We start from the raw sequence: 26,320 nt of genomic DNA, 5'->3' as shown, positions 1-26,320 counted from the left end.
GTTATTGATTCTGTTCCACATATACAAGATGGGCGGATAGTTTTGTGCCTATAGGGCTAAACGCCACACTAGAAGAGGTCATGGCAGCGATTAATGAAAGTAAAGGTGGTAAAGCGCCCGGGCCAGATGGCGTGCCCATGGACCTATTCAAATATCTTCCAGCGCTATGGTCCCCATTGCTGACACAGGTATTGAAGGCCTGCTGTAAGAAGGGCTTTATCAAAACGTGGTCCGAATCCGTGATCATACCAGTTTTTAAAAAGGGAGAATGTGACAACCCTGCGTGTTATCGTCCAATCTCTTTGTTGGACTCCCTGGTTAAGGTAGTAGGTAGAATAGTCCTAAAAATCCTACAACATTGGGCCGAGGATGATAACATTTTATGTAAAATGCAGTATGGTTTAGACAGTGGTTAGGGACCATTGAACAGGTGCTGAATTTTATAATGTTAACTGGGAAATATACCCAAGCCAAAGAAGGGAAAATGTACGTTGCATTTGTGGACCTTACTTCCGCCTTCGATTGCGTTAACCATAATAGACTGTGGGATATTTTGCGGGACTTAAAGGTAGACCCAGCCTTAGTCCAGTTTCTGAGGCAACTGTATGCTGGGGCCTCAGCAAAAGTGAGACATGGACTAGGGGGCGAATGCACTGGGTCGTGTCCTGGCCCCGTTCCTCTTCTCTTTATATACCAACGCTTTAGAGGAGGAATTAACGGCCAGGACAAAAGACCCTCCTCACTATAACAACAAGCCCATAGTATCACTCTTCTATGCGGTCGACACAGTGCTTATGGCCGGAACTCAGCTGGGTCTACAGAGTGCTCTTAAAACTTACATTGAGTTTATGGACAGTCGAGGACTAAAACTCAATGTCAAGAAGACATATGTGATGACATGTGGGAAGGGGAGAAATGGCTGTAAAAGCTTGCCGCTGGGAAAGGTTAGGATTGTCGCGACCAATACATTCTCATACTTGGGTGTTTTACTTGACCATTCTGGGTCGTGGATTCCAGCGGTGAAAAACAGAACTCTCCTTTTTAAACTGTCAATTGGGGCATTGATTAATTTTTCTAATAAAATGGGCAAAAGACCCCCAGGGATCCTCTGCAAAATGCTTGTGTAGCGATGTATGGGGCGGGCGTCTGGGGATACCAGGATGTGGCTATGTTACAAAAAGAGGAAAATAAGTTCTCGATTTATGTTAGCAGTACCACAGAGCACATCTGTTTATATTTGCCACAACGAATTGGGGATTTCTTATATCTCCGATTTGATCAAGATGCAGCCCCTGGTGTTATGGCATAGAGTCTGGACGTCCAATAATACAGTATTAAACAGACATATTATTAGAGATGCCATGAGCTTAACTCACGCAAATAAGATCCCCTGGTTAACGTACATTAGAAGGTTCTTAACAGACGGGTAAATCCGAGTTTCATAGCAATCCTGGAACATTGATTACAATTTCTAGGAACGATTTTAGAGTTTTATGTCAAGATCATTTAGAGTTCCTAAGAGCGGCCTCAGAAATGCAGAAAAGTACGGTCATTCCACACCAGCTAACCCTTGTATCACCTACCATTCAACCCTACCTGGAATGGTGTACAGGAAGTTATGATAGGTTTGTCCTCACAAGACTTAGAATCGATAGCTTTCATCGACTAGTCAGTCTCCCTACACAAAATGATTGGACAAGTGAGCTCTGCAGGTGCCCCTGTGATGAAATGTCCCTTCAGACTACAATACATGTGATTTTATTTTGTAAATTTTATAGAGTGGAAAGATCAAGATGGGTTTTGCCAATGTTGAAGGGCAGGGGCTGGATGCAATGTCGCCCTGCTTACCTTTATTTACAAAAATTGGATAATGTTTATTGTGTGGGAGCTATGACTGGACTTTTGAAGGCTATACTGAAAAAAATATAAAGTATAACATGGGAAACCCAACATGAGGCTGACTAATGTTTAGAATACCTGTCATAATAATTAACTGTAGATATGATTTTAAGATTGTAGTGATATATAAAGATGTAATCATGTGTGGTAATGGAATTTGTTTTAAATAATAGAATGTACATTTTATAATGGGTGACATGATTTTTTTAAATCGGAAAATCGAATAAAGTTGATTTGATCAATCTATATCTAAATATACTGTTCTACCATTCATAGGGAACTGAAGGTTTGTCTTTTTAGGTCTCGTCTATTCCATCCCGAAGGGATGGTAGGCGAGATTTAAAGTAAGGAGACCAAAAAAGTCTACCCACTGTGGATCGCGTAGAGTTCATGTGAGCCAGGCGCGTGCACAGGACTTCGCTCCCCCTACCCCTCAGACAAAGCAAAACAAAAACATCAAAGCGACCGTGGCCGCTTTGATTCCATTTGCCACCAGCCACTTCACGCGCTCTGCAGGTCATAAACAGGACCATCTGCTTGTGAATCGGAATGCTGGCATGGTTGCCCAGCCCCCCTCCGAGCGCTGCCTTTCCTCTGCTCAGCTTCAACCGGTGCCCGACTTCGCACCCCAGTTCAAATTGTGTATGACCTCTGTTTGTATTGCAGGTCCTAAACATAAAACATAAACCTGTCTTTCCCCAACAAAAACGAAAGCATTTCTCGAAATTGCACCCTTCAACTGCATTCAAACTGGTTTCAATTTCTTTTGAATATTTTTCATTTCACCATCGAAGCTCCTCTGTTACTGCCCCCTACTGATCCCGTTGCTCATTACATCCATTCCACTGTTGCTCATCTTTCGCTGTCATTTTTGGGGGCGTGTCCAAGATGGCAGCTTGAGAAGACGTGGTCCGTAAGGCTCCCCGGCCCTGTGCCCCATAACACGTTATTTCCAGCAAACACACCCTTGCAGAATTGCCCAAATCTATCTTCTGGATACCCTACTTACCCGGGAAACCTCTGAACGAGTCCCTCTGAGCCGGAGATCACCTGTAACCCGCTTCTTCAGCCGCCGGCGGGGAGAGCGTAATGGCGGCGAGGGTTTGAACCCTCCGCTGAAACTCCACGTCACAGCGGTAACCAGAGCTGCGGTCGGCGTGCCGGAGAGGCGCACAGCGGAGCAAAGTGAAGCGAGTCCCGCGTTCAGAAGCGAGTGGTCAAAAAGAGCTGCGTGTTCCGACCCCTCCGGACACTGCACGCCCCACCGGAGGGTCCTCAGCCACTCTAGGCCCCGGCGTGGGCCTACTAGACAGGCGGACGGGTCTCTGTCCACCGGAACTGCTGCGGCACGAACCAGACGGGGCGCCGACTGCCCACCTCCCGCGATCCACCGGAGCCTCCCCATCCCCCCAGCCGCCAGCGGGGGAGGCGCGCTGGCGGCGAGGGTCTGGCCCCCTCGCTGAAGCTCCACGCCGCGGCGGCAGCCTAGTTAACGGACAGCAATCCAGGGAAGCGAGCTACGGAGTGAGGTGAGGCGCGCCCTGCGGATTACGGCGGGGGGTCGGGGACAACTGAGAGGGCTTCCCCCCCGTACATTGCGCACCCCGCCGGGAAGCCCCCGGCTACTTTAGGCCCCGGCGTGGGCCTACCGGAAAGTCGTCCGGAACTCCGCCCATCGGGGCAGTTGGCGCAGGACCCCAGTACCGCGCCAGCTGCCCGCTGCCCGCCAGGGCTCCCCTCACAGACTGCGAATCGGCGGAGGACGCCCGGGAGGGGGCGAGTGAGCGCTCCATCGCGGCCGACCCCCCGGCGGCGGAGGCACAGCACCCGCGCCCTCTGGGGCCGAGCGCCGGACTACGCCTCATAGATCCAGCCTAAAAAGGGAGCGCAACTCTGGCCCGCACCCTCATCACGGACCCTGATCCCCCCTGGCGACGACAAACCAGACAGGTCGGGCGCTCAACATCTGGAGGGCCCCGCTACATCACCTGGGTCACTTGCGGACTTCCTTACGCCCGGAGCTCCTGCACCGCTCTCTGAACTGAGGCGCTTCATTCCTGCCGGCGCCCGCGGGGCTGCCCCCCTGCCTGGGGCCTGCTCACTTCCACCTGGCCCACGCTGATCTCCCAACCTCCCGCATCACCTGCTACACAGTGAGGGCTCCTTTTGGCATGGCCCTCTAACCCCGGTCCGGTTTAGCCCTGCCACTCCGGATAGCTCAGCCCTCCTTGCTGCCACGCGTGCCAGGTGCACTCTTCGCGACTCCCCCCCACAGGGACGCCATCTCAGCTCAACGACCCTGGGACGGCCTGCTAACCCTCCTGCCGGGGCACCGCACCTCAACCCCCGCACTACCCTCGTGACGGCCCTGGGACACCCGCTGCTCCTCAACAGCTAACCACCTTCCTGCTGCTGAGAGGCCGCTCGAGGAACCCTGACGACTCCCTACGACCGGACCCACTAACCCTGCCTTGGGCATCATGGCGCACTCTCATCGCAAGGGGACCCGGAACATAGTGGACCTCATGCACAAAGCGGCACCGAAAGGAGACAAGACTCAGACGTCGGCGTCCCCGAAACCTCCAGCGAGCCCTCAGATGCCGGACAATGACACCGCTCCCATTACTAAAGCCTTCCTGGCCTCCCTCTTCAACACTTTGAGGGAGGACTTTCAGACCCTGAAACAAGACCTGGCGGGGGAACAGAGGGAGCTCCGTTGTGACATTGATGGCCTGGGAGAGCGGGTGGCCTCACTGGAGGAAGCTGATCAGTCTCGCAGTATGGAGGTGGAGAGGCTACAGCAGGAAATTCTGCGACTTCAAGACCAGCAGGTGGACTTACAATCGCATTCCGAAGACTTGGAGAACCGCTCCAGGCGGAATAATATACGGGTCAGAGGAGTCCCGTTGAAGGCAGAGAAGGACAACCTGGCCGAATACTTGCAGGACCTATTCAGGGACATCCTGGGCGAGCCGAGCGATTTTGCGATACGGATCGACAGAGCTCACAGAGTTGGTATGGCGCGCCGATCACCTGCACCTCCTCCGGAAATCCTGGCCTTCCTCCCAGACTTTCCTCTGAAAGAACGCATCCTTCGGGAAGCCAGGAAAGCGCAACCCATCAGATTCCGGGACGCCCCCGTGGCCCTTTTCCAAGACCTTTCCACCATCACCCTGCAAAAACGTTAGACCTTCCGGATCGCAACGAATTTCCTGAGAGATAATGGGATACCCTACTCCTGGGGTCACCCGTTCCGTCTGATCTTTAAATGGAATGGCTCCCTTCATCAGCTCAGATCGCTCCATGATACCTGTTCCCTGCTGGGTATCGACATGCCAGAAGGCTCGGCCTCCAGAGACGCTTCTCCAACCAGATCGCAGGATGACCCATCCCGTCATACAAGAGACGGCTGGCAAACGGTACGCCGGAGAAAAACCCCGAGATCTATCCCGAAACCGGATCCGGCTACAGTTGCTCAAGAACGTGAAGCAGCTGTACAGGAAGTGGCAGACAACACAGCACCCGATCTGTAAGACAATGGCCTTTTAGGGGGTGTTCTATCATTCACACTTTGCTTGACTGGGGGTTGGGCCGGGGAGCCGCCAATTGGGCTGCAGCCATGGTACCCCTTCCATTGACTTTCTACGGACCTGTGTCCTACACATTTAGGGCCGAGACTTTCAACTGTTCTAGGTGGGGGGGTTGTTCTGGGAGGGGGCGGGGGGCTTGGGGGGGGGGGGTTTAGGAGGACAGGGACTCTGGGGGAGTTGGGCGGGTTCATTTTGTTGGGGTTAGGGTGGCCCCCCGGGCTCGTGGGCAGCGGGGGTGGGGGGGAGGGGTTGTGTTGGGGGGAGAGGGGGGTTGGGGACCGAGGGTGGGGACCAGTATGCCATGGGACCGCTACAAGAATCGGGATTTGCCTAAAATCTCCGCTACCACGCAGCATCCTGCACTAATAGGCTCGACTGCTTCATCACGCCTCTGGGATGGCTGATACACTCAAAATCCTGTCTCTTAATGTCAAGGGCCTCAACAATCCGATCAAACGCAGGGCTATCATCTCCTACCTGGAGAACTCGGAGGCCGACATTTGCTTGCTGCAAGAAACCCACCTCTTAGCTAAAGACTGGCATAGGCTACGCTCCCGTGCCTTCCCACAGCAATACTTCTCCTCTCTCCCATCCAAAAAAGCCGGGGTAGCTAAACTTGTATCTCGGCGCTTCAAAGGCAAGGTGGGAGCCAAAATAGGGGAAATTAGGGGACGCCTTTTGGCCCATACCTTCCAAATAGGCACAAGCACATACACGATAGGCTCCATCTACTCTCCCAATACGGGTCAGGAGTCCTTCTTGCAAGCTGCGCTCTCGGAAGCGCTTCAGTCACCTCACACCCATATGCTCCTTGGGGGGACCTCAACCTCGTCATGGATACTAATACAGATAGATCTGGGCACCGCTACGGCGACACAGGGGCGCTTTCGCAAACGGGCAAAACCTGGCTGCGCGACAGACATTTTAGACCTTTGGAGAACTATGCATCCCAACGCTGTGCGGTACACATTTTATTCCCACGTACACCACACATATGCACGCATAGATCACTTCTTAGGCTCATCGGGCCTGGTTCCTCAAATTGCCACAGTGTCTATTGTCCCGGCGGCCCTCTCCGACCACGACGCGTTGGAACTGACAGTGCCCAAATCGCCACGCACTCCGGGCTCGTGGAGACTCAACGAACCCCTTTTACAGAAACCGGCAGTTGTCCACCAACTTCACAAATGCATCTCGGTCTACCTAGCCACCAATGACACTCCCGCAGTTTCGGTCTCACCCCTTTGGGGGCCTTGAAAGCTGTGGTGAGGGGGGAACTGATGGCTATCTCAGCCGCGGACGCCAAACTTCGTAAAGAAAAGAGGGAGGACCTCTCCACTAAAGTTGCGGAACTGGAAAGGGTACACAGTCGCACATGCGCCCCGAGAATATGGCGCCAACTCAAGGCCGCCCGGGCTCAACTGGCCAGTCTCGACACTGATAGGGCAGAGCTTGCTGCTCTTCGGCTCCGCCACACGTATTATGTGGGGGGCAATCGCACCGGCCGGCTCCTAGCTAGCGCATTGAAAGCCAAACTCCAGCGCTCCAAAATCACGACGCTACTGGACGACTCCGGCAACGCTATTGACGAAGATGCACAGGTAGCCTCCGCTTTCCGCTCTTTCTATGCCTCTCTATACAGCGCAGACACAACATCACAGACAGCCATTGACGCCTACTTACAATCTGCTAACATCACGCCGCTATGCCCAGCAAACACGGAAGCCCTACATACCCCCATCCGCGCCGACGAGATTCTTGCTGCCATCGCACGCCTCCGCCCGCTTAAATCGCCAGGTCCTGATGGCTTCTCGTCGGGCTTTTATAAGGCCTTCGGCCATATCCTAGCGCCTATCCTTGCGAGACTGTTCAATTCCTTTGAGGGCCCAAGCTCCATACCGCCCGACATGCTCGCAGCTGATATAGTGGTTCTACCCAAGCCGGGCAAATCCCCGACGCATTGCTCCGCGTTCCGCCCCATCTCCTTACTCAACCTAGACCTGAAACTGTTTACGGGGGTACTTGCGGCTCGTCTGGGCCCCTGCCTCCCAGGCATCCTCGAACCAGACCAATCGGGCTTTGTCCCGAACCGCCAATGCAGCGATAAAACTAAGCGGCTACTACATCTCGTGGACAAGGCTCACTTTCAGGTCTCAGACTCCGCTCTCTTGGCCATCGATGCGGAGAAAGCATTCAACCGCGTCGATTGGACCTATTTACAGGCTGTACTGCGGCGCTACCACTTGGGCGACCGGTTTCAGGCCTGGATAGCGAGCAGCTACTACCGCCCCTTGGCTAGGGTCCGGCTGGGAGGCCTCAAATCGGACCCCTTCGAGATACAGAGAGGCACGCGCCAAGGATGCCCTCTCTCACCCCTTCTATTTGCCCTCTACGTGGAACCTCTAGCGCAGAAAATCCGCGACAATCCTCACATCACGGGAATATCTTTCGGCCATGAACCCCACGCAGTGGCACTGTATGCCGATGATATCATCGCCGCTCTGGACCGCCCTTCCAGCTCAATACCGGCTTTCCTGGCAGAACTGGAGAGTTTTGGAGCGGTATCGGGTTTTAAAATTAACCAAGGGAAATCCCTGATACTGCCCCTGGGCAAACACGCCCTTCCTAACACTCCACCGCCTGCCTTCGGCAGCGACCTGCAATCCACCACTCGGCTTCCGTATTTGGGGATCACTTTAACCTCCTCCACGACCTCGACGGTCAATCATAACTATTCCACTTTGTCTTCCCAAATCCGGGCCGATCTCGCGCGTTGGTCGAAACAACCCCTCTCCCTGCTCGGCAGGGTAGCTGCAGTGAAGATGTCGGTCTTACCCAGAATCTTATACATCTTCCAGACTCTCCCGGTATCGCCGCCGTTGGGAGCGTTAGCTGACCTCCAACACGACATTCACCAATTCGTGTGGGAGAAGAAACGCGCTAGACTACACAAACGAGTGGCGTACAGAAGTGTTGACGAAGGAGGCCTCGGTATCCCGAACCTGTTGCAGTACTTCCAGGCCTCGCAAATCCGCTATCTGGTGGAGAGGTATCGACCCGAATCTGAGAAGAGATGGCTCTTCCAAGATAGAGCGATGGCTCAGACCTCCTTGTGGAAGATACCGTTTCTTGCCCGCCGGCACAGACCACGTTATCTCCTCCGCTCTCCTATCACTCGAACCACTCTGGCAGCTTGGGACACGGTGGCGGTCAAGAGGGGCCTCACGACCTTCCCCTCCCCTCTCACCCCTCTTTTTGACAACCCTGCGTTCCCTCCAGGCACGGATCCCCGGGCTTTCCTGCAATGGCGTGATACGCCTTGCCGATCAGCCGGACACCTCTTTGATCTGGAGGGGTTCCTCTCACTCGCCGACATCACGCGAGACTATGGAGTGACTAGGCCTCACATCTTTCAATATTTCCAAATTCGCCACTGGCTTTTGCAGCCGGATACTGCCCCCCTGGTCGGCCGGCAGATGACGCCATTCGAACGCTGGCTTGTGTCTAAGGAATCAGATAAACACCTTATTTCAGACCTCTATAAGATGCTCTCCCCAGATGCCGACCCGGCTAAAACTGCTGGTCAACGACGCTGGGAGTCCGAACTCGGGAGAACTCTCTCACCAAAGGAGTGGAGCTACATACACTATAGAGCTGCTCACACTACGCGCAACACTAAAGCTAGGGAATCGGCGATGAAGCTGGCTATCTACTGGCACCTCACCCCGGCGAGACTCAATCAGGGTAACCCGCTCCGGAGCGCGCTATGTTGGAGGGGCTGTGGCAAAAGGGGCACCCTGACTCATCTCCTGTGGGAATGCCCCACTTTGCAGGAGTATTGGAAGGCTGTTCTGGACGACAGACTCAACATTTGACACCGAAATCCCACACTTCCCAGCTTACACACTCCTAGGGCTCCCCAATGCACTTACATTCCCCTTAAGATCTCCTCGCGGCAAACAGATGGGCATCGCTATGCAAGCAGCGTCACAACACATCCTATCATTATGGGGATCAACCACCTCACCCACTCACACTGGCTGGCTACACAAACTATGGTTCACACTGGGCATGGAACGGATCCAGGCCACGCTCACACACACTACTGATTCGTTGCAGACAACCTGGCAACCGCTCTTAACGCTGCTATCCAGGGAATTCCATGAAATTACATGCCCGAAATACCTCCGCATTTTGCGCCTCACGGCCTGTACAGGGGACCGAGCACGACCCGATACACTTTAAAGCACTTTGGCCTGTCATGGCTCACGCGAATAATCTGGAAGACTGGCATACTGGTCGGGGTGGGGGGTTGGAGTTGGAGTTGGGAGTTGGGGGGTGGGACGGGTTTTTAGTATTGTCTTGTTCATTTAACGCTCTGATTGGGGACCTTTCCCGATCTCCAGGCACAGCCTTTCCAACTGGGCATGATTCCCTTGCTTTTCTAATGTCTACTAGAGAAGACATGCATGTCTGTCTCGCTCGCCATTTTTGCCTGCTAAATGTCTATTGCAATACATTGCCTGTTTTTTATATTTTAAAAATCAATAAAAACACTTTGAAATTAAAAACTTTTTTTGGACCCAGCGGTTTTTTGGTGGGCTGCACCGTTCTAGCAAAAATGCTTTTTCATGTTTTTTTCTTGTTCACGGTTTCAAAATAAGTGTGCCATTTTGGAATGGTAAACAAAACAAAGTGGCTACTTTATCAAGACACATGGTTGATAATGCTGGGCTCGCCCGACCAACATGAGGCATGCATGCGTGGCGACACGTGCGCATATGCGCCATTGCACTTTTTAAAATTTGCAAACACTGTTCAGCATCGGCAATAACCAGTGCTTGGTATTGCTGATGCTGAATGGCAGTCTCAAAAAAAGGCATTAGAAAAGCTAATATGTTTGCAAAGCTAAAGGTGAACCCTACTAGCTTTGCCAAGGCGTGTTATTTCCTGTTCTTATTGTTTCTTGTCAAAATAAAGGAAAAGAAGCGCCAATGTTCTTTGTACGGGTTTGCAATCTTAGAAACTGTTCTCCCCTCATCGATCCATCTGGTGATACATGGGTCATCCGGTCAGAAAGGCCGATACCGAGATTGCTTCCAGCTTGCTTAGCTCCCAATCCCCTGTGCCATTCTCATCTGGAGCAATGTGGAGCTCTGCTGCTTAAATGGCGCCAAAGAGTTTAAGAAAGACCCAAAAGTGTGGTACATTAGGCTGTCTTCTGCTTGAAAAGTAACTAGGGCCTTGCTGTCCAATCAAATTAGGGTGTCTGCAGTTCAAAAGAAATTATGAGTCGGCAGTAAAAACTGCAAGATAGAACTTCTACACCTAATATTTAGTATTTCTAATTTTCCACCAAAACGTCTGAGTTCAGTGATTTGCCTTGAGCTCTTAGGTCCTTAAGTATTAAGGGACCTATTTTGTGACTGTGTGAGCCCGAAGAAATAGAAACTAATGAGATGTAAATCATTTTCAGTTGTAAAAGGATGTGCTCAATGGCAGTTCTTGTTGTGAGTCCGAGTATGTTTCCAAATGCACCATGAGTGGGTCTCAGTACTAAAAGAGCATGACCCACACTGCCCCAAACCAGTGTCCTTCACTGCCCTGTGCCTGCTCCTCTCAGTGCTCCGTGCTTGTGTCCCTCAATGTCCAATGCCTGTCCCTCACACCCCCCTCATACCCTCTCACCCACCCTCACACCCCCCTCACCCACCCCCCTCACCCACCCTCTCGCCCTCACCCACCCTCACACCCACCCTCACCCACACCCCCTCACCCACCCTCACCCACACCCCCTCACCCCCTCTCACCCACACCCCCTCACCCCCTCTCACCCACACCCCCTCACCCCCTCTCACCCACACCCCCTCACCCCCTCTCACCCCCACACCCCCTCACCCCCTCTCACCCACACCCCCTCTCACCCCCTCTCACCCACACCCCCTCTCACCCCCTCTCACCCACACCCCCTCTCACCCCCTCTCACCCACACCCCCTTACCCCCTCTCACCCACACCCCCTTACCCCCTCTCACCCTCAACCCCTCTCACCCACACCCCCTCACCCCCTCTCACCCACACCCCCTCACCCCCTCTCACCCACACCCCCTCACCCCCTCTCACCCTCTCACCCACACCCCCTCACCCACACCCCCTCACCCCCTCTCACCCACACCCCCTCACCCACACCCCCTCTCACCCCCATCCCCACACACCCTCTCATCCCCACACACCCTCTCATCCCCACACACCCTCTCATCCCCACACACCCTCTCATCCCCACACACCCTCTCATCCCCACACACCCTCTCATCCCCACACACCCTCTCATCCCCACACACCCTCTCATCCCCACACACCCTCTCATCCCCACACACCCTCTCATCCCCACACACCCTCTCATCCCCACACACCCTCTCATCCCCACACACCCTCTCATCCCCACACACCCTCTCATCCCCACACACCCTCTCATCCCCACACACCCTCTCATCCCCACACACCCTCTCATCCCCACACACCCTCTCATCCCCACACACCCTCTCATCCCCACACCCTCTCACCCACCAACACCCCCTCACTCACCCTTTCACCCACACCCTCACACCCCCTCACCCTCACACCCCCTCACCCTCACACCCCCTCTCTCACCCTCACACCCCCTCTCACCCTCACACCCCCTCTCACCCTCACACCCCCTCTCACCCTCACACACCCTCTCACCCTCACACACCCTCTCACATCCAATGCCTGTCCCTCACACCCCCTCACACACCCTCACCCACCCTCACCCACACCCCCCCTCACTCACCCACCCTCACCCTCACCCACCCTCACCCACCCTCACCCACACCCCCCCTCACCCACACAACCCCTCACCCACACAACCCCTCACCCACACAACCCCTCACTCACCCTCACACCCCATCACCCACCCTCACCCTCACACCCCCTCACTCACCCTCACACCCCCTCACCCACCCGCACCCTCCCTCAATCACCCTCACACCCCCTCACCCACCCTCACCCTCCCTCAATCACCCTCACCCACCCTCAGCCTCACACCCCCTCACCCTCCCTCAATCACCCTCAGCCTCACACCCCCTCACCCCCTCTCACACACCCTCACACCTCCTCACCCCCCCTCACCCCCACACCCCCCCTCACCCCCACACCCACCCTCACCCCCACACCCACATCCCCTCACCCACCCTCACATCCCCTCACCCACCCTCACAACCCCCTCACACCCCATCTCACCCTCACAACCCCCTCACCCTCACACCCCCCTCACCCTCACACACCCCCTCACCCTCACACACCCCCTCACCCTCAAACACCCCCTCACCCTCAAACACCCCCTCACCCTCAAACACCCCCTCACCCTCAAACACCCCCTCACCCTCAAACACCCCCTCCCCCCCACACACCCCCTCTCCCCCACACACCCCTCACCCTCTCACCCAAGGATAGGGAATGGGAATCATGACACCCTCTCACCCTCACACACCCTCTCACATCCAATGCCTGTCCCTCACACACCCTCTCACCCACCCTCACCCACACCCCCCTCACCCAAACCCCCCTCACCCACACACCCCCTCACCCTCACTCACCCTCACCCACCCTCACCCACCCTCCCCCTCACTCACCCTCACACCCCCTCACTCACCCTCACACCCCCTCACCCACCCTCACACCCCCTCACTCACCCTCACACCCCCTCACCCACCCGTGCCCTCCCTCAATCACCCTCACACCCCCTCACCCTCCCTCAATCACCCTCACCCACCCTCAGCCTCACACCCCCTCACTCACCCTCACATCCCCTCACCCTCTCACCCACCCTTCTCACCCTCACACCCCCTCACCCTCACACACACCCTCACACCCCCTCACCCTAACACCCCCCTCACAACCCCCTCACCCTCACACACCCCCTCACACACACCCTCACCCTCACCCACCCCCTTACCCCCACACACACCCTCACCCCCACACCCACCCCCTCACCCCCACACCCACCCCCTCACCCACCCTCACATCCCCTCACCCACCCCCTCACCTTCACAACCCCCTCACACCCCATCTCACCCTCACAACCCCCTCACCCTCACCCCCCTCACAACCCCCTCACCCTCACACCCCCTCACACACCCCCTCACCTTCAAACACCCCCTCACCCCCACACTCCCCCCCCCACACACCCCCTCCCCCCACACCCCCCTCACCCTCTCACCCAAGGATAGTGAATGGGAATCATGAAACAGAGTTTGAGGTAGTTTGAAAAGGGCACACAGGCCACATAAACAGTGCATTCTTCATTGTGGCACAGGCTGTACTTAATACTTCTTTGACATGGAACAGCAGCCTTAACTCTCATTTGTACAGTACATCTTGCAATGTCTTGCAACCAAACATAATATCGGCATTAACCACATATGAATATGTATTTTGGTCCTCAACTACTCTATCCTCAACTACTCTATGCAATACAAGCAGGGTGCTGGCCAATTAAGTCAGTGTGAAATGGATAAAAGTTCAGCACCTTCTGCCTAGCACCATCAATGAGTCCGATCGGTCAAAAAACAGGCTCCAGCTTTTTTTCCAGTCAAAAGTACAGGGATCTCACCATTGTAGCCATAACCTGCTGGGTCAAATATCAAAAAGTGAAAGTCTAGCACTGGCCAAAGCAAATGTTCAACCCTAATCATGTGTTATTCAGCGCCAAAATAGCCTTGGGTAAACTGCGCTTTACAAATACAAGTAATGTTATTACCAAAACCATTTAAGAAACCTGAGCACCTAGAGAAATGAGCACCTCAATATACATCTATCCATCCCACTCATCAGCTGTGATCAAAAATGAAAATGCATCTAGTAGCGAGAGGCTGCATGAAAGGATGATAGTGGAGAATGGGGTAGGTGCCTCGATAGACACCATAAGGCTCCAGTTGGCCTCAGGCATGTCAAGACTTTGATTCCCCTTACATTCACAACACCCTCTATTCTGCCTTCCCAGTCTTATTCCTACTACCCTCTTCTACTCTTCTGTTTTTTGCATTCAGAAGATGGCGGCCAGCAATAAACTAAACACAGTCTTATAAACATCTAAGTACATTTTCTGAACTCTCGTCACTTGGCTCATCCCCAATTCCTCCTATTTTGACCTGTTCTAGCCTTGCCTTTCTTCTGATCACTCTACCACTTCTCACATCGCCCCAACCCTCTGAGATAACCTTATGGTGGCAGAAAGAACTATAAAAATGATCATGTTAAAACCTCAGCTGTGGGAATAAACATTAAACCGGGTTTTCTGTCCTCCAGTAAACCTTGGTATATGTTGGGTAGAGAAGACCGGATTCTGCATATACACTGTAGGATAAGCACACCTGTATAATTGAATCAGAAGGTGTGTTCATCATGCTCAGCCGAACCCCACTCCCACAATACAGATCGACTGCCTGTGATTAAAACTCATCCAACAAATTACTAGGAAAAAACACAAAATAAATGCATGTACACATAGGAATTCTGCAAAAAATATATAAAACCCTGTGGTGACGTGAACAAAGTTATCTGGTGAGACTCAGAGAGAGTGCTCCAATGCTGCACGTACCCAGGTATCATTAGCTGAAATTGTCACATGTATACATTATATCAACAACTCAGAACATTAGCGATCTGACTATCAAGCCTGGAGATAAAGGTGGTAGTATTGTTTTAATGAATACAGATGATTACAACCGCAGAATGAGGATTCTTTTAAATAACTCTGAACACTACAACAAATCAAGTAGGCAAGAATGGAATGATTTAATCCATAAGATCGGTAGACTTTTACACTTTGCTAAGGAGGATGAAATCATCTGCAAGGAGGAATATAGGTTCCTCAAAAATGAGGCCCCCATAATTCCAGCCATGTACGGACTTCCAAAAGTCCACAAGAATTTGTTAGACCCACCCATGCGGCCAATTGTCTCCAGTATCAATTCGGTGACAGAACCGCTGAGTAAATATGCAGATAAATTTCTTCAACCATTAGTCACTATCCAAAAAGCATACATTAAAAGACACCACTTGCATGATAGAAAAAATAGAAAATCGCCCATATAATACCAATACCCAATGGTTAGTAACCTTGGATATAGAGGCCCTCTATACAAATATCCCGCAGGATGATACCATCACCATGTTAGAGGGCCTCTTAAATACAGGAGAAGGAGATCTATCCAATCATGCGACTTTTATTCTAGAGTGTGTCGAAATAATATTGAAAAATAACATCTTCCTATTTAAGGATGACTACTACAGGCAGGTCAAAGGCACGAGCATGGGAGCCGCCTGGGCTCCTAGTCTGGCCTGCCTGTATGTAGCTGACTTTGAGAATAAACACATATTCAACACCATGGCTCCCTTTCTTGAAAAAATTTCGTGTTGGTCACGATTTATTGATGATGTCTTTTTTATATGGACAGGGACAGTGGAAGATTTGACTCAATTTATCAGCTGGTTGAATTTGGGTGATAATTTAAAATTTACTTCAAATGACAACAAAAAAGTGATCGAGTTTTTGGACATCAAGATTAAGCACGTTGAAGGGAAATTAGCGGTTGAGTTATATACGAAACCAACCGACAGAAATACTATGCTCCACTACACCAGTAATCATCCTAATAGCCAAAAAGACAACATCCCTTTTGGGCAATACTTAAGAATCCGACGGAATTGTACGGACATTAGGGATTTTAATAAATATGCAGATGAGCTTTCTAAAAAACTGTTAAACAGACGTTACCCGAAAAACTTAGTGAGGAAAGCTTACAAAAGAGCAAAATATTTCGATAGAGACTCTCTTTTCAACAAAAAAAAATAAAGCAGACAGAACAAAAGACAAGACTCATTTTTGTCACAAACTATAGTTGTGCCAGTAACAAGGTTAAAAATATAATTAATAGAAATTGGTCCTTGTTAAATGAAAGAAATGGCACTAAAATTCCCAAACCCATGTTTAGTTTTAGGAGAAATAAAACCATCAGAAATAGTCTTGTACACACTTATAGGGAGGAGAGGAGCCAGAGACAAAACACCATCACTAATGCACCCCCCATTTCAGGAAATTCCGCATGTTGCATGTGTACAAACTGCGACAGCTTAATGAAAGGAAGTGAAGTAAGGCACAACGGAGTCACCCCCCATAAAACTAGAAGTTTTATCAACTGTAAAACCAAAGATCTTATCTACCCGATTGTCTGTCCATGCAATAGAGGCTATATAGGTGAAACCTCCAGGGAGATAAAAACAAGAATTACCGAACATAAGTCAGCCATCAGGACCAAAAAGAGAACAGCGCCACTAGTAGATCATTGGTTGAATTACAATCATACGATAGAAGATCTTAAATGGTGCGGTATTGAAGTAATTCAACATAGCATCAGAGGTGGTAATTCACAAGTAAAAAGGAAAAAGAGAATAATTTTATATGTCCCTTTTTTAGTACATATAGAACAGGATTAAATAATAAAGAAGATAGGGAAAGACTCATTATTTGACTTTAACAATGTATGTAGGAGAACTGAATTATCAATGAGCGGTTATGAATTTGAACAATTGCGGATTGTGTTATATATTACTGTTTAACTTGTGAAATTCATATCAAGAATGTACAGTATATATGAATAATGTGATCCTGATGTATATCGAGTAATGGTGGGGTCGCAAAGTAGAAATTCGTATTAATATAGTCATCTACAACTGTGATAATGATCAATATGATGGAATAATAATGTACACAATGGAAATACATATACCAGTTCAAAATGGCCGCCGTTAATCTCATTCAGAGACCGTATGCAGTAATATCGGGATTATATCAGTGCCCTATTAACTCGTAATAGCTTGGTAATATTTTCTTAAAAAAGAAAAAAGATATAACTCTGGAATACCATATATAAAAAATGTCAAGACCACGATAATACCCAAATTGAACGTTGATTGAGGGTATTATAATACTAGTCCAACATGGCGGCACTGAACAAAGCACATCGAGAGAGAGAAATGTTTAGGCTACAAATATCCTTCTTTATAAACGTTGAATTGCTCCCACCGTCGAGATCGTAGATGTTTTGTTTAAAACAAATCCAAGTAAAACACAAAGACTCGGGAAACAATTTTTTCTTTTTATTGAGTATTAGTTTACTAAACAATTTCCGGGTCACTCAGACGACGTTGATTATTAGAGCATCATAAATAGTAAATAGTAAAACTCAATGTATTCATCTTAAGAGGACATCGAGTATTGCTTAAATACGAATATATATCAAGAGTAAAACTCTATTGGGAGAAGAATAAGTGAGGCAACAAGTAGTTCCGGTTCATATCAAGCAGCGCCAGTACTTAAGTAAGATGAAACAACAGAGACAAACATATGGAAAATATATCCGGGACGTTGGAACAGGGAGGCCGAACGACAAATATAAGGTATTTATAGATTCGTAATCTCGGTAGTACGCTTTACGGAGCTAGGACATTTGAGCCCTTAGACTAGCTTGTTAAATCCTGGGTAGTAAGGTATTTATTGCTACCTATATCCGCTGCGGACGTTAAAATCGCCGCGGAGCCACCCAATGAAGGGGCACATGTTGCGTGTGATAAAGGTTTTTTGCACAGATTTATAGCTAATTTGCTGTAATATCATCAGTCCCGGGAAGTACAATAACTCATTAGATATGCCACTATATTTTGAAATCCAACGCGATGGTCAGTGCAGAAACTAGATTAAATACACCATGACTGTGAGAACTAAATAGCGAAAATCTGACGATACCCATGCATCTCTTTATTCTAGGAGTTACAGTTCCACCCTAAAATCTACTCACAAAAGACAGAGAAAGAGGGGGTGAGTAACAGCCGGCGGATGTTAGTCTGTAATTTAAATACCTAAACAAACGTTGGATAGGATTATAAAACAAACATGTTTATGTATTCCACCAGAGACTCTAATTGAAAAAGAGAGCACCTCGCACACCTATAATTATGTACGGTGGTTCCAACGTACCGAACTGATATCAGAATACCTACTATTAAGGTAATTACGGTAATTGTATAATAAATATAATGCATCACCTTATAATAAGATCTAATACAGGTTTTTATTTAACTTAAACAATGCTCAAGATAGCACAAGTGATTCAAAACCATACGGCGGATTTGAGAAATTGATGAATCAGATTCCCTAAGAAATTTTCTTAAGGTATTTATGTCCTTAGGTTAATATCTGACAAACAACTCATAAACAAGATATGTACTCTATAGTCATTGTTACGAATAATAAGTACGCAATATTAGATAGAGTTGTCTAACTAAATGATGAACAGCCGTATTTTAGTAAGAGACAATATTGGCATACCAGTACCAAAGATACGCATACGTACGAGGTCAAATAGGACTAACGGGCAGGGAAGTTACGTTTTAATTTTACGTAATTGTGTCACTGTATTACTTAGGCATCTAAAATATTGTTCTTATTTTTCGATTTTACAACAATAATGTCTTTGTCCTGATGAAGATGAAAATATTAACAAACACCGAAACGTCGACTGTTTTTTAACTTTTTGTATTCTTTGTAATAACCGTGATGATTATATTCTATGTTTTTAACTATAAAAGTGATATTTAGAGTGTAACCCGAAGGGAGGAATTAAATAAATATCAACTTTGTTTGAATTTGGATTATTTGTCTAGTAATTAGTGACACTTGCTCTAATGTTCTGAGTTGTTGATATAATGTATACATGTGACAATTTCAGCTAATGATACCTGGATAAGTGCAGCATTGGGGCACTCTCTCTGAGTCTCACCAGATAACTTTGTTCACGTCACCACAGGGTTTTATATATTGTTTGTTGGTTACTAACCCCCTTCCCTGTTAATAAACATAGGGGTATCTTCCTAATTCTTGCACATAGGAATTCTGTACATGAACACATATTGGAATTCAGAGGGCAAGTTGGAAAATTCCTGTGTCTGGCAGATGGTGTGTGCAACTAGGGGCATATATGCATGAGCCCCACAACTCACAGAACAGGAAGAAACAGAGCAGGTTAGCGTTTTGAATCTGTTTCTGAGAGGTACACATAGCACTACCACATACAAATGTACATTTACATGTATCCCCATATCTTGCATCCTTTTCCCCTCAAAAAATGAAAAGCTGAGATGTTATTCTTTTACTAGAAACGTATTTATGTGCAAAGGAGGATCTGTGTATATATAGGCTGGCTTCTCAAATGCACACAAAGATGACATTTTTAAATGTTAAAACCCACAGAAAAATACTGGCATGTGGAGGGCTGTCAGTGTACTGGTGTTAGGGGCATTACAAGGACTTGTCTAGAATTACCCCCCCCCCCACCCACAATACATTTCACCTACTATATTGAAGCAATCATACCACTCTCTGACAAACCTACAGAACAAAAAGTCAAATATGTCAATTTTTAGAGACTAACACGTGGTATAAAGGTAATCACTTAATAAACAGACTCACTTAAAACAGCTCATAAGATGGCAAAGTACACACTAGTTTACCGAAAAAGTGTACCACAAATGTATTCCTGAGTATCGGTTGTCCGTAACAGTGGAATCTAACTTCATTTTGTTTTAAAACCCTCACACAACAAAGAAATACGTTTCATGTATGGTTTCAATAGAATAGTTTATGGTTATTTTTTGTTATAGAAAAGTTCACCTGATTAGGGTAGAAAAGTGCAGATTGCTATCTTGAGATGTAAGTATATGTTCTGGATGGGGAACGCGTCTCATTCTGGGCACTGGGAGGAACATTTAAAAAATCCCAAATTAAAATTGTGTCATCATGGGAACTACTAATAATCTGAAACTCGTCGAATTGAAGTCGAAAGACACGTCCTGAATGTTCCTATGGAAAAATGAAAAATGTGTAGTTATTCTTCCAAGTAACTAATCACGTTTTATTATTTTCTTTAAAAAGTACTGTACAATTATTGGTTTCCTAATTTAAAATGTATTAAGCTTTCCAAAATACTACAGATTATTTACACAACATGGCTACTACAGTCTGATAACAAACTTGTGAAATTATTGCAAAGAAACAACTGCCTACCACATTTACATTATAAAGTGGGAGGAAGAGCATGGTCTTGCAAAGTAGTCATGTAAAAAGCTTGAAATCACCAAGTGGCATTTCAGTACTATACGAGTAATACAAATTCTCATATCGTAATAAAGCTAGACTAGATTACATTTTCCAATAGCAACAAGTAAATAAACAGTACTTTATACCATGTATTCATGCAATCAATCGTTCTATACAAATTGAGAAGAAAAACCTTTGTAGTAATTTCCTAAATCTCAAGCAAGCCAAGAGAACTAATGGAGTTTGCAGCACTACTTAATTATTCTATTGATTGATTGTAGTCCAGGTTTTCCAAGAGGAATCTGTACTAGGCAAACTATTATGGGACCATATATAAAAGGACAGAAAAAGGGTCATGTTGTATTGATAGTGTTGTCTTAATGTTATATTTCACACTGTAATAGAACTTCTCCCACATATGGCAGAAGGCAGATCCTCAAAAGAGAAGCCTGTTGTAGATGGTCCGGTATTTTCTCCTCTATTTGGAGTACCTCCCTGGCCTGAGTCCTCTCTGCCCCCAAATATGCAGACATCAGTGTCTGTCATCTTGGGTGGACAGACCAGAGTGCGTACCCCAATCTACACCTGAAAGCGTACAGGCCTCACCAAAGTTATACTATTTCTTTATTTTACAAAGATGAAAATGTACGTTGAGCATTGGGCCGACCTCTCTTGGCATGGGGTCACACCCCTCTCAATACCTTTGGGCAAGGCCTACTTGTAGTCCTGGGAAAAAGCAATCAAACATCTTCATGGCCTGTACTGAAAATCATACAAAGTCATGTGTTCTTGTTGTAAAGGGACAAAACTGATCTGCATATGGGTGATGCTGGTCTAGGTCAGGGTTCTCCAAAGTTAGTCCTGGAGGACCGGATCCATGCCAGATTTCTAGCATTTTTAGATAACAGTTATCTTGAAATCTGGCATGGAACCGGCCCTCCAGCACATACTTTGGAGAACCTGGTTAAGAGAGAAATAATGGGTCTAACAAATTAATTAAATGCAGTTAAAAGTCTGTGATTGAGATTAAATAACTCAGTCCTTCCATCACTTTTGCTGTCACGCGAAGAAGAAACAGCCTGCAGCAAAAATATTCTTGTATTTGGGGATGACAGCAAATCCCTAAGAAACGGAGTCCAGGAGTCCATACTTCAGAAGCATGCAAATGGCCATGCAAAGGGTTTTAAATTCAACTCTTTGGAACCAGGAACTAGTTTATTGCTTTGTTGACAGGGATTACATGGTCCTGGCATCTAAGAAAGAGAGGAGCACACATGCTGAGGTATTTGACGGAGAAAGTCGGAGAAGCAGCCCAGATAGGTGATGTTGCCCTAATTCAACCTCAACAACATAACTACTGCCTGCACTTCAGTGAAAGTTAGGAATGGGTAGAACTTTCTCAAAAGATACAAATAGAAGAAAATAAACTACATTGGATAGTTCTGATACTCGTCAGAGTTCAAAAACCATACATATGCATATGTTCTTCACAAATGCGACTTGATTAAGTTACAATGAGTGCCACAGGTAAGATGTCCACCAGCCATAAAAGAAATGCTAGTTCCCACCACCATCGTATTAGAATTGGTTGCATTAATTTTCACAAAAGTTCTGACTCACCTGATTGGCATGCAACAGTAAAAAGCCTGAGCAGGAGCTGTGTCATCGGCATACTTTAGAAAACCAATGCCCAGAATATATATCAACTTCAGGGGACCAGGTACAAATTTAAAAAATAAATAGAGCCTTTTGGCTCACCGGATAAAGTTTCTTCACAACAGACCAAAACAGAGGGAGTGATGGAGAGTAAGCCCACCAGTCTCCATGCTTTAATATCATGGGCAAACTGCTAATTAGAGCTGGGGGAAACATGACACAGAGTGCCATAGATTCCCTCTATTTCATACATAAGATTTAAAATCTAACTACCTTTACTGAGTCTACAGAACAGTCACAGCAAAAGGCACAGTACAGTACACTTAGAGACAACAAAAACGTCATGCATGTAAATTATTTCAGTAACACAATAACCATTGATGTGAGGTGAAATTTTTCAGTTAAAAATATCTGAGAATCCTTGCCTCTAACTTTAATAATGGCGGCTCAGGATATGGTTAAAGAACATTATGTGTTGTTGTATAACATTTTAGGACCCTATTGTAATGTTCCCGATTCATGCCCTTATAAAGGTATAAATCACCATATCCTTATATAGGCATAAGAATCATAACCATATTTAGACATAGCTCATGCAGTCCAAATACGGCAGGGCTACTTCCACTAGTTCTGAAAATCTACAATGATTTCTTGGAAAACTCTGCATCAGCAGCTAGGGACCTCCCCTTGCTCAAATACTGACTTGTCCAAGAACTCATGGAGTTTTCAAAGAACTGAGACTCTTTGATGACATTATGGCCACCTTTACGTCAAACGGAGTGCCTTCAAGGTATAAATATGCCCACATTTGCCATAGCAATCAGACGGTGGTTTGGAGCAGTTTGACTATCTACTTGCCCGACGCGCCCTGCTGCTGCAAGTGCCGAAGGAAGCCAACCCTCCAGCAGACGCACTGAGAGAGACGCTGTCTTTTCTCTTGCCGAGAAATCCAGCTCCAGTGTTTCCAAGCTACCCTTGCAGGTTGTTTGGAAATAGAGTCCCGAGATTGACCTCCTTCATTCTAAACCAAGGTACGGAGCTGATTAGACCCTAAGATAAATCTTGGACAGATTCTTGGCAAAGAATACTAAATTTATGCTACACCTCACTTACTTCTTCCCTCGTACTAAGCTCAGGTTAGGTACACCGGGGTAGGCGTATTTTAGAAGCACCAGTTGAGTACTTTTTAGCCTTTTTTATTTATGTATGTATTTATCTATGGTCTAGGAACCATACAATGCTCTTACAGTATTATTTTATTCTACTCTTTTTACAGTATACATTATATTTTGAAACCAATTTTACGATTGTAGCAGTTAATTTCTTATGCTTGAGAAAGAAGACTGTTCAATAAATCCTTTTATTGAAAACGCCCGTCTATCTATTTCTCTGCACCTCTGGTGAAACGAAGCATGTACGATTGACTGAGTAAAATATCTATCTATTGTTTCCACGACTCTGAAGATCAGTTTTATCTTGGGGAAACAAAGTGGTCATGTTTATGCGGTTGTCAGAAACTAAATCCCTTCTTGTGAACTCGAGAAAGTTTCTAGTGACCTCTGAGCTAGCTGGCACTCACAATTAAGTCTAATATATTCGCTAGCGACCTAGTAGACATAAGTCCTACGTCACATCTATAGGATATATTATTCCAATGCGCAGAGCCTATTGGGAATATAGGAACTACACTAAATGGCGCCCAATGTTTGGTAAGGCACTAATTTAACGCTAGATACTAGAGTAGATAAGTCGTGCTTTTCACAGAGACCCCTTTATCCCGTAAAATACTCCAATAGACGTCTGGAGTGGGTTAAAGGATAAAATATCCGCCTAAAACGGAGTAGGACGAAAAATCCTACTTTATTAGTTTTTGGTTTTGTTCAATGTTGAAGGATACAGTGTTCCAAAATATTGTGCACTTTATCTTTATTTCCTTGAAACTTGCTCTGCAAAGACATTCAACAAAATGTTGAATAGTGACGAAGAAAACAGTAGAGATGCAGTAAATGCAAACCAACCAGGTTTTGACGTCACAGGTTTCCGACATGACAACCCGGATGCTATAAACATCCCGGAAAATGTGCGGAAAACCATAGCTATAACGCTTATAGAAAATGGCCTATCAGCAAGAGGTGGTAGGGTAATTTTTGTCATAGAGGCACATGAATATCGGCAGACAGAGGTATTCTATTCATGGATTATCTTTCCACAAGCAAATCCAACAACACGTGTTCCACTTCTATAAGATAGAGGACCTCCAGCGGAATACGTTCCTTTCGAGGACATTGAAATTACACTTACTTACCAAGAGCATCAGCTCTGGTCTAAAGGCGCCCTACAACATCAAAATCACATTACCAGGCTCAGTAGACCAGGAGCAACATGGCCGGTACTAGCCAGCTATACACCACATCCTGCCATTGAACAAATGACAGGTCCAGAACTATTAGCTCAGCTAAAACAATTAATTTAAATCCATAGGCAGTTAGTACAATATGTCATGCGGACGTTAACAGTCCAACCTGCTATAAGGATTCCACAGCACGCCCCTCATCAGGGGAACACAAACAAAATTACACCACAGACTATACAATCAGTCATCAGTAAATTACCCACAAAAAGGGAACAAATTCCATTCTGGTTATCTCAGTATTTCCCGATAGTACACCTCATGTGAAACACAGGATTCTAACAATCTGTTTACCAATGGGAATCGCACCACACCTGGAGGACTGTGACACTTGGGGTACAGTCTATGCTGCCATCTACACAAAAACACATGGTGTTCCGTCCATGGCGGTAATACCAGACGTCCTGAAACCGATTCAAAATGAATACTGGGCAGAGCCTGCTTTAAATCTGGGTATGAAATTGCTGAAAGATTTCAAACAGGTCTCAGCTATAATATTAGCTAATATTAAAGTTGAAGCAGCATCCGTTGCAATCCGCCAAAAACTAAAAGAACTTGATGTAACTGAGCAACCATATGAACTGGCCAGAATAATAAAAAAATCCTATGAAGAAACAGGAAGAGATAGTTTGGGAGGGAAACCAGTAAAACCTGAACTAACAGAAAATCCTGAAAAAGTTTTTATTAAAAACACTCTCACCCCTCCAAAAAAGAAGTGGGAAAATACTAGACAAACACTTCCTAAAGAGAAGCGTTCTGAATCCAGAGGTAGGTCTCCTCAAAAGGAGCCCTCTGAAAAGAGGTAGAACCTCAGAAACAGGGATAATTTGAGAAAACCGGATAGATAAAGAAACTGATACACGTTCCTCTCGTACCTTTCAGACTTCCTCGCAGAAATCCGAAAGAGGAGGACGATCAGAATACAAGGAAGTAGTCCAAAGACTATCAACACGTTTCGAAAAATAAGAAAACTCAATTCACCAAAAAGGTAGCAAGTCTTAAAATCAGACATGCCGAGTATCTTGAGGACAACTCAAGAACAGGGAGTGGGCCCAGACAATGCTGGACAGCGCAGCAGAGGTTACCTACCATAGCTCGCAAGATCCTGAAGGGTCATCTGGAGACAGTGGACCTGAATGAAAGCATTCAGGTTGAAACTGCAGATACCAGGGTTAGTGTAACACATAAGTTATATGAAGTAACACTCCGAATAAAGGGGGATATAACTAGGAAAATAAAAGCGCTTTTTGGGAAAAACTATCTAAGGGTTATGACATCCTTCTGGCTGAAAAAGACTGGCCACCTGAATTTGTCAGGTAGTGTCCGCATGGCGAAGAAATCATTATGCCAGCCTTCTCAAATCATATTCCTAGTCATAAAAAATACACGTATGCCAGAAAATGGGCTGTGGCCCAGGCACCAGCATTATATAAAAATCATGTTGGTTGGGATGAGGATTCTCCTCACCATAAGATCCAGTAAAAAAAAATCAACCAACTGCTCAGTAGTAGTACCCAGTTAAACAAGAATCTAAAAAGCAGGCCGGGAGATCCTAGATCAACTTTAATACCAAGGGGTGATTGAAACATGC

General features: G+C 47.2%; 1 protein-coding gene across 2 annotated transcripts in view; it reads right to left on the bottom strand.

Annotated features, from left to right (window-relative positions):
• The window catches only part of FBXW11 (F-box and WD repeat domain containing 11), a 544,060-nt gene that overhangs the window by 28,076 nt on the left and 489,664 nt on the right, over nucleotides 1-26,320 (bottom strand). For both annotated transcript variants that reach the window (XM_078653355.1, XM_078653354.1), the window contains one exon: nucleotides 20,238-20,426. In XM_078653355.1, coding sequence (XP_078509481.1) covers nucleotides 20,265-20,426 — 162 coding nt within the window. In that variant the 3' untranslated portion in view covers nucleotides 20,238-20,264. The remainder of the gene's footprint in view (nucleotides 1-20,237; nucleotides 20,427-26,320) is intronic.

Source organism: Lissotriton helveticus, chromosome 7 (genome assembly GCF_964261635.1).
Source record: "Lissotriton helveticus chromosome 7, aLisHel1.1, whole genome shotgun sequence".
NCBI lineage: Eukaryota > Metazoa > Chordata > Amphibia > Caudata > Salamandridae > Lissotriton > Lissotriton helveticus.
The sequence above is the reverse complement of the archived record's forward strand: the minus strand, read 5'-3'. Positions and strand labels throughout refer to the sequence as shown.